Source organism: Thalia democratica, chromosome 8 (assembly GCF_965202585.1).
Source record: "Thalia democratica chromosome 8, ktThaDemo2.hap1.1, whole genome shotgun sequence".
Classification (NCBI taxonomy): domain Eukaryota; kingdom Metazoa; phylum Chordata; class Thaliacea; order Salpida; family Salpidae; genus Thalia; species Thalia democratica.
Window position 1 is genome coordinate 19,584,188 of NC_139172.1, and position 14,647 is coordinate 19,598,834.

At 26.1% G+C, this 14,647-nt stretch overlaps 1 protein-coding gene across 5 annotated transcripts in view; it reads left to right on the top strand.

Moving 5' to 3' along the window:
- The window catches only part of LOC145841996 (uncharacterized), a 29,628-nt gene that overhangs the window by 2,982 nt on the left and 11,999 nt on the right, over positions 1-14,647 (top strand). For 3 of the 5 annotated variants that reach the window (XM_082949328.1, XM_082949330.1, XM_082949332.1), the window contains exons 4-15: positions 809-867; positions 1,136-1,279; positions 1,508-1,711; positions 2,111-2,332; positions 3,100-3,177; positions 6,685-6,844; positions 10,126-10,247; positions 10,404-10,472; positions 10,634-10,789; positions 11,070-11,177; positions 12,219-12,317; positions 14,228-14,321. In XM_082949328.1, coding sequence (XP_082805454.1) covers positions 809-867; positions 1,136-1,279; positions 1,508-1,711; positions 2,111-2,332; positions 3,100-3,177; positions 6,685-6,844; positions 10,126-10,247; positions 10,404-10,472; positions 10,634-10,789; positions 11,070-11,177; positions 12,219-12,317; positions 14,228-14,321 — 1,515 coding nt within the window. The remainder of the gene's footprint in view (positions 1-808; positions 868-1,135; positions 1,280-1,507; positions 1,712-2,110; positions 2,333-3,099; positions 3,178-6,684; positions 6,845-10,125; positions 10,248-10,403; positions 10,473-10,633; positions 10,790-11,069; positions 11,178-12,218; positions 12,318-14,227; positions 14,322-14,647) is intronic. The other 2 variants (XM_082949329.1, XM_082949331.1) reach the window with 2 other exon arrangements.

Consider the following 14,647-nt stretch of genomic DNA (forward strand, 5'->3'; position numbering starts at 1 on the left):
CATTTGTAATTCGACGGCTGGTTGCATAAATATTTAAGTTTGTTAAACAAATAATTTTTTTTTGTACATATTTATATAAAGTAATATAATTTTTCAAAGAAAAGTATTAGAAGACTGCTAAAATAAAGTATAGTTCAATATAAAGTTTAAGAATGTTTTTTTTTGTATTTTGCTTGTTAGTAGTTTTATTGTTTGTATGTATAGAAAAAAAAAATTCAAATCTTCATTTAATTAAAACTTAATACATTTTCTTAGTTATATTAATTTCAATGACTTCAGAATTTTTAATTTAGATTTTTTTGTTTATAAATTAAAAAATAAAACTGTTAAAAAAATTTAATATTTTCTTTGTTTTGCTTCTATTAAAATAATTAATTTATATCTGAATTTAATTTGAATTCAAGATTTAAGTTTATTATTTATTCAACAATTAGTACCAACAATTTATTTGTTTAATTTAGGCTATAGGTTTATAATAAATAGTTTAATTTTTTTAAACAAAAAATGTTTAGATAACAAAAATAGTTTAATTAAGTTACTCATGCAAACAGTAACTTTTTCTGTGTTCATTCACTTTCTAAAATTATATAAAATAAAGAAAAAAATATTTTCTTCAAGTTTTCGTTGCATTCTGCCCAAAAGTTGTTTATATTTATCACCAGTTACTTAAAGTTCCTAACCAAAGGGCTACTATATACTACTAATGCCTCTATACTAAACAACCTAATTTTAATAAACAACTTTCAAATAAAAATGCTGATTAAAATGTGATATAGCAACTATTATTATTAATTTATATTTTCAACAGGTGTAGGATCAAACATTTCAGGGTCAAACAGTGGCAGCATAAATATGGCTGAAGATCAGGTCAGATACTATGACTTTAAAAATTAGTTGTAAATAAAAAAAATAAAGTTTTTATGTAAACTACTATATGTATTATGTTGTAGTTTACTTTAAATTGAACAGTAAAAAGTTCTCAACTTATGCAGCTATAAGCAGATGATTAGATTTTGTTTTTGAAGATTATTAAAAACAATACAATATTTCTTACCTGTAGTAATCTATAAGAGATCTTGAGTTGTTAAACAAATTTTATTCGAAATAGTTATTAAACTTTGTATAATTTTTTTAGTTTGGAACAATACGGAGGACGGGTGCTTCGTTTGTTCCTCCTGATTTTGACGATGATATGACACTCGAAAGTCTCGCCAAAGACATCGATCTCAACAAAGACGAAGGCCTGACCTCAGAAGCGGAACTTGCCAAAATGAATCCAGTTAGAGTTTGCCTAGTATCCGAGACTTAATTTTTATTTTTGGTTTTAATACTTTTTTTTAGAATTGAATCATACTTATTTTTCTAAATGTCGAAAATCTACTTAATTTTAAGCCAGTTTTCAAAAGTTGTTGTAAACAAAAATTTTAAGACGTGATTTGTTTGTTAGCACTTTTATGTTTTCACATTTTGTGTTAAAAGCATGCTGCACGTTTTACGTTACACAAAGGTGATGAGCGAACTGGACAGTCTGGCCGCCTCGCTCAGCAAACAAGCAACGAAAGCAACTTCTCTCGTTGCGTCATCGACGACCGGAAGTTCGACTGCGTCATCGCGGCCCCCATCAACCGTGTCGTCGGGCTCGAGCGGTTTGCCCAGGTCCATCATTAAAATGCCCCCGCCGCTACCCCCGAAACCGGGCAGCTTGAAATACGTGAGTTTGAATAGATGAGACAAACTGAGTGGGTTCTACTTTAAAGCTATTAATATTTGCTCAAGCACACTTAAATGACTCTTTTTTTATTTTTTAGCAAAATAATTGACTACAGTACAACTGTGAGTTTTAAAAAGGCATGTAAAAGTTCAAAATTTTGTTTGTTCACTTTGCTTTAAGACTTTCAAAACGCTCAAGTCTGTTTTAATTTAGAAAAAAGTTTTTAATTATTTTCATTAAATTTTATAATGTAACTTAATAAAAACTAAAAGCAGTGAGTTAGCAAACTCTGCACCAAGATAACTTTTGTATTGAATAAACTTGCCGAACAAACAAACACCGACGCCTCTGATAAACTTCGCCGCTCACACTTTACACGACTTTTGTCATAAAACACAGCAGCGCAACACGAGCGTGACTTCCATCAACGATTCGTACTCCGCCTCGCGCGACTCCATCCACTCCTGCTCCACCACCAACTCCACGGAGAGCAGCAACCACCAGAGGGCAGAAGCGAAAACGGTCAAGTTCGCCATGCCCGCCCACGAAGTGCTGTCCGTTGACAGCGGAGTGGACACTCTGACGGGATCGGCGGATGTGAAGAAGAAAGAGGAAACTCCGGTGAGATTCTGACCACTTCATTGTTGTAGTGGATTGGAAAATTTGTTACATCTGTTTTACATGAGTATTTTTAAATTTTATAAACAGTTTAAAAAGCTAAATTATTTTCAAACTAATTTATATTAATAGCAATATGAAAAAAAAAAGGATATTAAGAATTGATAAAACATAAAGACAAACATTGATTATTTTGAATTGATATATTTTCTCTTTGAAGACTTTATAATAACTTACTGTTTAAATAATTAGAGTAATCAATGTAGCTTACAAATATAATCTAATAAGTTTATAAATAATTATTCATTTTATTAAAACTTAGTTTGTTAAGTTTTTTAATGTATATAAAATATAGTGTTACAGAATATGTCACTTTTTTTGTTGATTGGTATGTAAATTTTGTTTTGAAATTTTTTTGTGTTATACTTTTGTTTTGATTTTTTCAAAGTTTATTTGAGGTCTGTGTACCGAAATTGATCACAACCTACCTTGTTTAAAATTACTTTTATTGAAATCATTGTCCTCACTTAATATTTATTCATATATTATAAGTCATATAAAGTCAAAGTAGTTGTAATCATTATAAGATGTTGTGTATGATACACGTGTGCCTCATAAAAAATGTCAATTCAACTTAAATCAAGTTTTTTTTTACTTTTTCATCTTCATCAACTGTAAGATTTTACAAGAAATTAAAGCGTGCAAACTTACTGTTTGTTCATAAAATATAAGTTTTAAAGCTTGTAAAATAGTTTATTTTAATGTAATAGGAAGAACGAAAAAAAAGATTAGAAGAAGACAGAGTGAAAATAGCGATGGAAAAATTAAAAGAAGCAAGAATTCAAAAAGTAAGAGTTTATTAAAAAGTAATTGTTATAAAATAATAGTAAGCATCTATTTAGTTTATATACTAATAAAATTTTACAACATATTTATTTGAGTTACCTAAATTAAAAAACCTTAAACCATTAGTTTTTATGTTTATTCTTTCAAAAATTTATTTTGCAAACTAAGTTTCGGTCAAAGACCTCGTCAGTGCTTAAATAAATCTAAAAAAAGATATGTGACAGTCATGGAAAATAACTTTTAAACAATTAAATTAAAATAAAAACAAATTATTACTGAAAATTTTTTACTTAAGAAACTAAACAAATCAAATTTTAATATTAAGACTGAGTTTTAGTAGAAGTTTAAATTTTTAGCTAAGTTTTAAAATCAATGTAACAACAATGATAATAATAATAAAAGCTGTATGTAGCTTTCTTTTTTCTTCTAGATAATTTACAGAGTAAACATTGCTTAAGCAAAAGTGTAATTAATGAAATGAGCTTAAAATTTAAATGAATTTGGTGTAGCTTATTTTAATGGTGACGTAATTATTGAAAATTTGAACAATCTTGTGCTTTTAATCGTTATTGAAATTTAGAATCCCGCTCAAATACTTTATATGAAAGCTTATAGTTAAAATAAATTTTTACCTAAAAACAAAACAAGTTAAATTATGGTACTAAGTTTGAATTTTTGGCAAAGTTTAAATTCTAGTTGAATTTAAAAATCAAAGAACAACACAAATAAATAAGAATAAGGTTAATAATAATAAGTGGGCTTAAGTTAAGATTCATTTTAATCAAGCTAAATTTTATTATGACTTGAATATTGTAAATTTAAGTAATTTTGTACTTGTAATAGTTACCAAAATTTGAAAGTTTTGCTTGAATAATTTAGAAAAAAAAAACCTTTAGCTTTAAGAAAATTATAGTTACAAAAATTAAAAAGCATGCATAAAACCTGTATAACGAGTAATTTAAGTTTTGAAGTGGAGTTTTCGGAAGTGCGGGCAGGAATAAAAGAGTTCGTACCGTTTGTTTAGATTATCCCTTCTGTCTGCTTTAGCGATCGCGACCTTTTCTAATATGCAAGCACTGCAAATGCTTTGTGGGTTTTTTGCTTTGCCAATGTGGTGGATAATTTCCCAATTAATTTCCTATTAATTTTTTTTTTTTTGTAAAGATCAAAAGCCATAAGTAAAAAAACTTTAGTGTTAATATAGTACTTTAGAAAAATTCATGTTTATCTATTTATAAAACAATAAGTTCTTAATATTAAGTATCTATGAAACATGTAGTTTAGCTTCTGTTTTTAATGAAAGTAATTAATTTGCTTTAAATTGAACGGTTTATCTAATAACTTAATAATATGAATTTACAAATTTTATCTTAAGCTTATTGTAAACAGAACAGTACCTTAATTTTTAAATTAAAAGGTATTTATTTCTTTACATAATAACTAAAAATTCTGAATATTGTCTTGAAAGCATTGATAAATTGTTTAGTTTTTGATAAAAGGAGTTTTGTAATACTATTAATAAAAAAAGTTTCATAAAGTTTTATTGTTAATGTTAAACTAAGATTTTGGTAATTCAACTTTTTCAGTTGGTCGATTTGAAACTGTTGATTAATAGTTATAAAATTAAACATTAATTACTATACTCTATTATTTTACCTGTTCAAGTTATTGGATACATTTTAATTGCTTGTTGATTAAAGTTTTACTATGAAGGTTATATAACACAAGTAGTTAATTAAAGTACTTATTTTAAATCGTCTTTTAAAATAAGAAGTTATTGGTGATCAATCATTAGCTCAGTAGTTTGCTGAGACAGTTTTTTGTAAATTGATATTTGTTAAACTTCGATATAGTTTCAACACGACAAACAACTAATGTGAGTGTAAAAGAGTGTTCCAGTACATTGTTTTACAAGTTGTGTTGTACACAATCAATTTTACATACTATAAAATATAAGTTTAAACTTATTATAAAGCTTGTATTGACATAAACAGTCTCAAGTTTATATTCAAATTGAAACGAAAAACCTTTAGTTTTGTGTTTTCTGCAAAACAACGGCATGCCAGATTAGACCAACACAATGCTGAATGTAGCAAATTAAGAGTGCACAAAACTTAAGTCATTTAATGCATGACTTACTTTGTGGTAGTATCAAGCAGAATAAATTTTTTTCTACGATTTGAAGTTGGTACTGTTTACCATGGAAATTTTGTGTGTAAAATATAAAGCTGAAGTTCTAAACTCTGAGTTTTGAATAAAAATCTAGATGATTTGTTTACATAAGTTTTTTAAATTTCTGTTTCCTTTTTACTTCAGTATCGAACGTAATGTATTTTTTAGAACTTGAACTTAACGAAGTTTAATTTTTAAACAATATAATTTTAACAGATAACATCTCAAAGTTTTTTTAAATAGAAATTTACTTCTGAAACATTACAATGGTTTTAACACAGCTGTATATAATTTTATATATTAAACTCAATGCAAAAATTTGTTAAGTCAATAGTGTAAAAAACTCTTTACTATGTATAACTTTATTTATGTGAAAAAATTTCACTTGAATTCCAAGTATAAGTTAATGTGGTCGTATTAAAAATGTTAATGGTTTAGAATTAAGTTTTGTTGAATTTTTCATTGTCAGTACCAAAATTAAAAGTTTTAAAGTTTTAGCAATTCAAAATAGCTTGCTTTCAAAAGCCTGATTAAAGAAGCTAACATTATTAGTTATTGAGAAAATGAAGTTTTAAATTTAAGTAGTTTGGGATATTGAAAAAAACATTATATGAATAGATTTTTGCTTATTTCCTTGGAAAGCTCTATAGAGTATAGTTTAATGTTCAGTAAATCTGAAGTTAATTGTACATGTTTGTTATAAGACTGGTTAAATTAATGTTTTTAAATAAGACTAAAGTTTTTTGAATTGAATAAAAAAAAAGTTTGTTTATTTTAGATATTAAAAGAAACTTAACTGTTGTAGTTTTCATAGCAGTAAAACATTTTAGTAAATAAATTAGTTCTTTAAAAAAATTCTTCTATAATCTTTTTTAATATGTTGATTTCAATATACTAAGGAAAAATTTATTATTTGCAGCTGTTTCATACTCATTCACTTGCTACTTTAAGACCAAATATTGACCTATTTATTATTCAATACTAGTAATACTTACTTATTTGTTTCATATTGTTTGTATTCTTATTTCAAAAACTTCGATTTATAATTTTTAAAATACGTTTTCTTATTTTGTATCACATACTTAGCATAATACTACCATATTATTAAAAATACATGCTATAAAAACATTTTTTTATTTTATATTCTATCTGTTTTATGCATTTTAAAGATTTACTAAAGTAGTTTATAAGTGATTGGTTACATTTATGTATATTCACTATTTTAAACACATTGTAATGCATCTAATTGTTTCTAATGATTTCAATAAGCTTCTAATCAAGTCGCTCTCAAGCTTACTTTAAGACTTTTTGTTTCAACATGCACACCATTTCAACAGTTGGTGGTGAAAGTGTTCAACAAGGACCAGTCGAGCAAAACTATGATGATCGACGAGCGGATGACAACCCGCAATATCGTCAATCAATTGCTCGACAAAAACCACTTCGACTTTCAGCCGGATTGGACGCTCATGGAAGAAATTCCCAGCTTATACATGGGTGAGTCGATTGCTTTTTTGCGAGATGCTAGTTTTTTTTCTGTTGATAATAGCGTTTGTGTTCGAATTGCAAAAAGTATTTAACTTTGTTGATTATATGCCAAGTGAATTATATTTTATTGTACATAATATTTCAATTGTGAACACTATAATATTACAACATTGTATGGTTATTGTCATAAAAAGTGTTTGTTGAAAAAAGTTTCCACATTTTAAAATAAACATCAAAAGCATCGAAAGATTCTTTTTATCTTCATATCTTTCCTAGATTTATAAAATTTTCTAGCTTTTAGTCCTTAAATTAAACGTTTAAAGTTCAAAGGCTAACAGTAAAAAATTGGAAAAAAAAAAATTATATTAGCTTTGAAAACTATTTTTCGATTCAATCCTTTAACTACTTTTTTTCAGAAGTCTACTTTTTGTTAAGTAAAGTTTTGTTATATTGTGCAGTGCATACATAATTCGACAAAGACACTAAAAAAAGCTTAATGTTTAAACAGATTATAAATTTTTGTAAGGAAATAAATTTATTTTAAATTAGTATTTTACGTAAAGCAATTATTCAGAATTATGTGAGTAACGGCTTTGTTCAAAATTGTATTGTGAGATTTAGTATGCGTCGAAAGTGCGTGTTGGTTGCGTAGTTTTTCATGGAAGCGTCATACTCTGCTGGCTGAAGTTAGTAGTAACTTTTCAAAGCTGATCAGCAAACGACTTTGCATGACTCTGCCATTACGTCATCGTCACTAAAGTTTTCCGCTCAAGATTCGTTATTGAAGTATGATCTAATGTTGGAAGAAATGAGAGTGTTCAAATCGATTTATAAACGTTTGACAGATGGATAAAATAAAATATTCAACAACTTCCTTTGAATGGAGTGGCTATTTGTTCCACTGATTAAGTTTTAGTTATACTGAATTAGATACGAAATGCGTTTTATAATTTAATTTGTGTAGAAAATGTTTTTACTTATTAGCTGTATTAGGCTTGATCTATTTATTTTTTAATTTTTGCTTTTGAAAGTTTTTGCAACTCATCAAAGATTACGTTGGGTTTAAATTATAAAAATATGTATTCTTTAATCACACATATATAGAATTAAAATTACAGTAAAACTTTTTTAAATTAGTACATATGAGTGCTGTCTACATTTTCAGAAAGTATTTTATACTTACTTTTAACAAAGTTTTATGGAAATCAACATATTATTTATTTTTTATAGCATCTGAAATATTTTAAATGTCAGTAAAACTAGTTTTGAAAGCCTTTATTAAAGTTTATCTCACACATTTACTTTCTACAACAAATATAACTCTTTTGATCCAAGCTGCTATGTAAATAATTTAATATTAAAACAAATTAATTTTATACTTGAACATATATAATTTTAACTTTTAAATAGTTGTAAGGCGAACCGAAAAATATTACTATATGTTTACTTTTATAAAAAACGGAAGTTATAATATATTTACCTTTGAGAAACGCTATTAGTCTTTTTATATTTACTGTCTGTTTTCAATTGCGCTGTTATTTATAAATCCTCAACTTGGAAGAAAATATTTGTTTTAGTAATGATTCTAGCAATGTTTGTTTAGATTACTTATGATTGATAAGGCTGTGTTTAGTTTTTCATTCTAATTGTGCTAAGGCATTTAAACATAAGTACAAATGTAACAATTTGAAAAAGTTGCACACACATTATATGAAATACTTGTGTACTTATACTGTTAATTTGATGTTTTTTCTTTAAAATATTTGGTTTAATATATTGTAGTGTACCCTTTTTTGTTTGTTTCCAATTACATAAGCTGTTAAATAAAAGTGTTTGTTTTTATCAAAACTAATCTTAAACAGATTAAGCCGTTGTAGTTGAAAAAATTGATATATGGTTTAGTATCATCAATATAGTTTTATAATAAATTTATAAAGTTTAACAAAAGGTACCATATACTTAACTTATTATGTATGTAGTTGACATCTAATTATTTAATTAATTAAGTGGTATGGTGAATAAACTTCATTTTTATTTCATTATTAAGTTTCATTTAGTTTTTTTGACTAGATTTTTCTCTCAATAAAATAGTGCCGGGTTATTTAGACAGCATTTTAAAAGCCAACTGCTGTGCAATGTGCATCTTCTCTTTTCATGTAGTAAAGCAGCTGTCTCTATTTTCATTTGTTTCGATACAAAATTATTTATAGCAGCTATGCGTAATGAAGCTTTTCTAATAAGCAACTTTTCCGCGTAAACACACCGTCTTTTACTATGAAATTGCTTCAGAAAGTATTTGCTTACAGTAAACAGTATTAAAATTAGATTTTGTTTTTATTAGAAAGTTGTGGGAAGTTCTCTATATAAATACACTTCACACTGTGCAGTGTTTTCTTTGCGCTTTAGTAAACTGTCACGTTTTTTGCTATGTTTTGTTAAAACAGTTGTTTTGTATTCCATAAATAGTGTTTTTTATTTTAGTTTTTATAACTTAAATTAATGATTGTTTATTTGATGAAATATTATGTATACTAGTCATGTTTTAAATAAAGCAAAATTACTCATGTTGTCTTTAAACTTAAAGAACAAAGCTTTTCTGTGATTATAACTTATAACAAAGTTTTTTGTAATTATTTAATTTTGAGACTTAAGTATTGTATCAATAACCTTTTAATCTTAAATATTAGTGTTAAAAAAATAAAAAAGTATTAACTGTACTAAAAAAAAATTAGCACAAAAAGTTGTGTTTTGTTTGAAACTTAACATTTATTAGCAATATTTAATGTCTCCTAATGAGATTTAGAAATCCAGTTTACTGAATTTCTTATTTTTATCACTGGTTTTTATTGCTATCAAAATGTTATACTTGTTTGCTTTGGGATGTCGACTTCAAACGACAGCTAATTTATGCTGACCACAAGTCAGTTTCTCTCTTATCGGTAAATAAACGTGGTATTTGAGCTTAAAATTTGGAGAAAGTACATCATTAAATGAGGGGCGTAGACTGCAAATAGGTTCTAAATGATTTAAATACTTTTTAAATAAACGGTTGGTATTTCGAATTAATTCATCGGCAAAAATAGAGAGTTTGTACTTTTTTAATTATATTGGTTGAAATTTGTTTTGGGTTCACACCTAAATATTTAACAAATAAAAAGAGCTTGTTTTAAACATTTAATATAGAAACCAGGAAAAAAAAAAAAAAACTCACAAATGAGTGACTAAATTTCCATAATGTATTACTTTTTCTAATAGTTTGATAAGTCTTATATGATTAATCATGCTAACAGAGAGAATGTTTGAGGAACATGAGAAACCCTGTGACTTTTTGTCATACTGGACCAGAGATTCCACCAATCAGCTCCGTTTGTTGGAAAGAAAAGACAAATACGCGTTATTCAAAACTCCGCAGGTTTGTCTTTAGTTTCTTGTGAACTATAAGCCGTTGGTTCTTAAAATAAAAAGCGCCAGAACAAATGTTTTTACTACAACTTAACACACTTTTAACAATGTTCTAGTTTTTTTACCTTGTAATTGATTAGTGAATTGTTAACATTTTTACTTGCAGAGGTATTTGCTGAATGCCAGCGACGCTCAGGCCAAGATGCAAGAAAGACAAAAGCAAAGCTTGATCGAGGTAAAACGTCTAAATTTTTCCTTGCTTTGTTGTTGACTAAGTTTAATAGATTCTTTAGATACGCACAAAAGACATTTAACTTTTGAATAAACTCAACTTTCAAATATGATATTTTTTAGGATAGGTTTATGCATGTTTGATTTAGTTGTGAAATTTTACAGGAGTTCTTCAGCGGAGGCGGGAACTCGTTGGTGCCGGAGGTGCAGGGCTGGCTGTACGTGAAAGGAGACTCGAAAAGTTGGAACAAAAAGTACTGTGTGCTGCGAAGCAGTGGCCTGTACATTAACAAGGGTGGGGAACCCAAGAAGGGAAAAAAGGTGAAATTGTTTTTTTTTTAATTTAAATTAGTATTGAAAAAAGGCGCTTAGGCTAAAAAGTTTTATTTTTTAAGGAGTAGCTAAAGTTACTGTCCTGATCAGGTTTTAAAACTTTTGATAGCACCTGAAAATAAGGTAAATTGTTTTAATGTTTTTAAAATCTTGATAAAAAGTAAGTTGAGCGGTATAAAGCTAATATCATTAATCATTTGTAAAATTAAGCGTAAATCTTTTGATTAATTTTATTTACTTTTATTAATAATTGTTTTTATAAAAACAGTTGTCAGATCTCTCAAGTTTGGTGTTGTTCGAGGGAAACCAGCTGTACCACGGTAGAGGGTGGAGAAAAAAATTCAAGTCGCCGTATGATTACGGATTTGCAATAAAAGTATGTTGCAAAAATAAATATAATTTTTATCTTGATTAGCTGTTAAGTGATATTTCATAATTGTTTAGCTGGTTTATTTTGCAATGAAAGTTTAACTATATACTAGTACTATCTAAAATGGTTCAATTTTTATGTTTTTTACCGTACTTATATAAGTTTTACAAAAAAGGAGAATCTTATTTTTTGTTTTTACAAACAGCTTACATATTTTTTAGTTGGATATAGAAATAATTTAATGTTTGGTATTTTAATCTAAAAGGCTGATGATACGTTAAACCACTTAATCTTAAATTAATTAAGTTTTATTTGAAGATTATTAAGAAATAAATTTAAGTCAATATTGTTTGTGCTAAAAACTTAAAAATGTTTAGTTTATTATTATTATTATGATGAATTAGTTATTTTTAATCATATCAAATACATATTAGTCGTATGATTCATACTAAGATATAATGCAATTTCTTAAAATAAGTTTCCTTATGTTTAAAAAGTTGTATTGTAAGCAAAAATCATACTAAGCGGAAGTTATACTTTTTTGTTAAAAATAATTGCTAATTTATTTTCTAAAATTTACTGTTTCCTTGTTTTATATTTTTTGATTTATATTTAATAAGCGTATTATTACTTTTGTTTAGATAGTTCTAATAACTATCAAATATAATATTAAACTTATACAATTTATGCGGTTTTTTAATAAAAGCTTATTTCTTTAACTTCTTAATTAATGTTGGAAATCCACGATTAAATTTTTTACTTGTGCAATATGTTAATGTATGCTAGTAATAAAATATTAAAGAATATCTTTATTAACCCAAATATATTTTTGTTTAGTAAATAGTGATCTATTTTTACTCAAGTTGTCTATTAAGAAGACTCACTATCTTGCTGTAAATTTTCAAATTATAACTTTGGTAATTTTATTAAATAACTATTTGTAAGTATTTTTATTAAAGTGGTAAACACCTACATTTTGAATTATAAGCAATCCTTTGTGTATTAGTTTTTTGTCAAACAAAAGTACTAAACTAATTTTTTTTGAAGCATCCTTCCATACAAGTGAAGTCGAAACAAATAAAATATTTTTGTTGTGATGATTTTCCTACATACATGTCATGGACCATCGGAATCAGGCTTGCTAAAGTTCGTCCTTCGTTGTTTACTATTTATTTGGTTTGAAATGTAACATTTATTAAACGGTTGTTTAATAAAATATAAAACTTTTTAAAAGTTCATAAAATAAATTCTTAAAGTATACTAAGTTGTCATATTAAAAGAAGTCAACCCATGTTTTCTGTAGAATAGTTCAAGTCAGTTTGAGGTTTTTTTCACCTGAGACTAGTTTTACGTTGATTTACAATGTTTGTTTATTTTTGGTCACACTACATCTGCAGTGTTTTGTTTATTAAAAACGCATCACGTGAAAAAGTACAAGTGTTCCACCTTTGTAAAAATATTAAATCAAAAATAAGTTATTGAAGTAGTTTTGAGTATGGACAATGTAAGATAATCGTAACTCTGATGTAATATAGGTGTTTAAAAACTTATGAATAAATAAAAAAAGTTCTTAAAAATACCATCTCAGCAAAAATAAAAAATATACAACAGTTTTTTTATATTGACTAAAAAAAGTTTGGAAATTATTGCATTATGTTGATTAAGTAGAAAAAAGATTTAAAAAGCTGTTTTCAGTTTTTATTATAAGGAATCTATTGAACTTTCAAACTTTATTTCTAACTGAATTATTAGTTTTATATATTGTAAATTTTTGCCTACAAATTGATTATAATAGGTAAAAGTTAAATGAACTCGAAGTTTCAAAAATATTTTTGGTTAGTTCTTTAGATTTTGATGAAATTTCTTAAACATAAATCTTAAAAGGTTCACTTTTTCTTTAAATGATTGTTTTTTGTATGCTAACCACTTTTTACGCCAACAAACAAACATTTTTAACAAAATAGTCAAGTTTTTGGTATTGAGCTCATTTCCTGTGTGATAAAACTCATGTGCTTACTTGCTATCTTTTTAGTTGTTGATAAAATTTCGTTTTTATTGTTTTATACAGTTTAATAATAAAATTACTGATTGATATAACTGATATGATTTAACTTGTAAGAATAAAAAAACGTATGCTAAGATAAATTTGCAACATTTTAAGTTTTCTCACCTAAAATATGTTTAAACTAATTTTTGTACTGTTAATTATTTTTTGACAAATAACGAATTTAAAAGGTTTGTCTTATTTTTATTAAATTATATAAATCTTTATTTTAATTTTGTAGAATTACGCAGGTTTTTTTAAACTAATCTTACATTTTATTTTGTAGTGATTTTCAGTTTTTAAATTCGAAAAATAGTTAAAGCTATATTCATATAATTTAATTTCAAAATTTTATATAGTGTAAGCTTAGTTGTATAGATTGTTTTAATTTATATATTTAACTTAATTTAACTAAGTAACTTTGTTAAAAACAGTTTGTCTGTGTAATGAAACGTTTATTATGAATAGAATAAGGAAAACTGAATCTTTTTTATTGTAATGAAAGTCAAATGATTATCAAAAACCTAAATTTAAACCAAAATGATGAATCAAAGTGTAAATAAAAAAAGTTGGTTGTACTTAAAAAATAGTTAGTTTAGGTCCTTGAGCTAGTTTTTTTGCCCTTACTTATAGTCACTTTTTTAGTGAACTGCTTATACATAAATAAATATATATTTTACCATTTTTCAATAAAAATAGCTAAATATCTTAATTTAATTTTGGTAATAAATAGAAATATTCTACATGTAATTTTTTTTTTACTATTAAACTACTTTGGTATAAGTTTTATTCTCACACTGTTTCAATCCAAGATAAAAACTTTATGTTCAGTGTACTTAAAAGATAAATCTATTTTTCTCAATTTAGATTTTTAACAAAACTTTGCTGTTATCAAGTTTTTTTTTTTAAATTAATTAATAAAGCCTTCATCTATATATACAATATCTTGTCTGTTTAATTTATTTTAAAAGTAAAAAAGCTAACAAGTTTGCAATGGCTTTATTTTTTACAGAGTGGCAGCCAGCTTTTGGAAAATTACAATAAAACTCAGGAAGATGTCAAATCAACTTCAGTGGTAACATCCCATCTGGCTCTGAGGCAAGCAGGTAATTTGGCACCTTTTATTTTTATTTCAATATTTATGTTCTGCGAAGATTATTTTTTATGCTGTTTACTAATGTTAAAAACGAGAGTTAACTCTACTGTATTTTCACTAAGGTATACATACAATATTGTTTTCTACAAATTATCTTAAAGCTTACTGAATCAAAAGTTGACAGCACAAAAATTTTAAACTTTAGTTATTTGCTAAAATTTTCGACATTTTGTTTTTAAATGACTAAAAATAAAGTTTGGTTAAAAAAAAAACTTAAACGTTGCTAAAGTTATAAAAACACTAGAGCTGTGTAAACTTTCAAATTTTTTTTGTAAC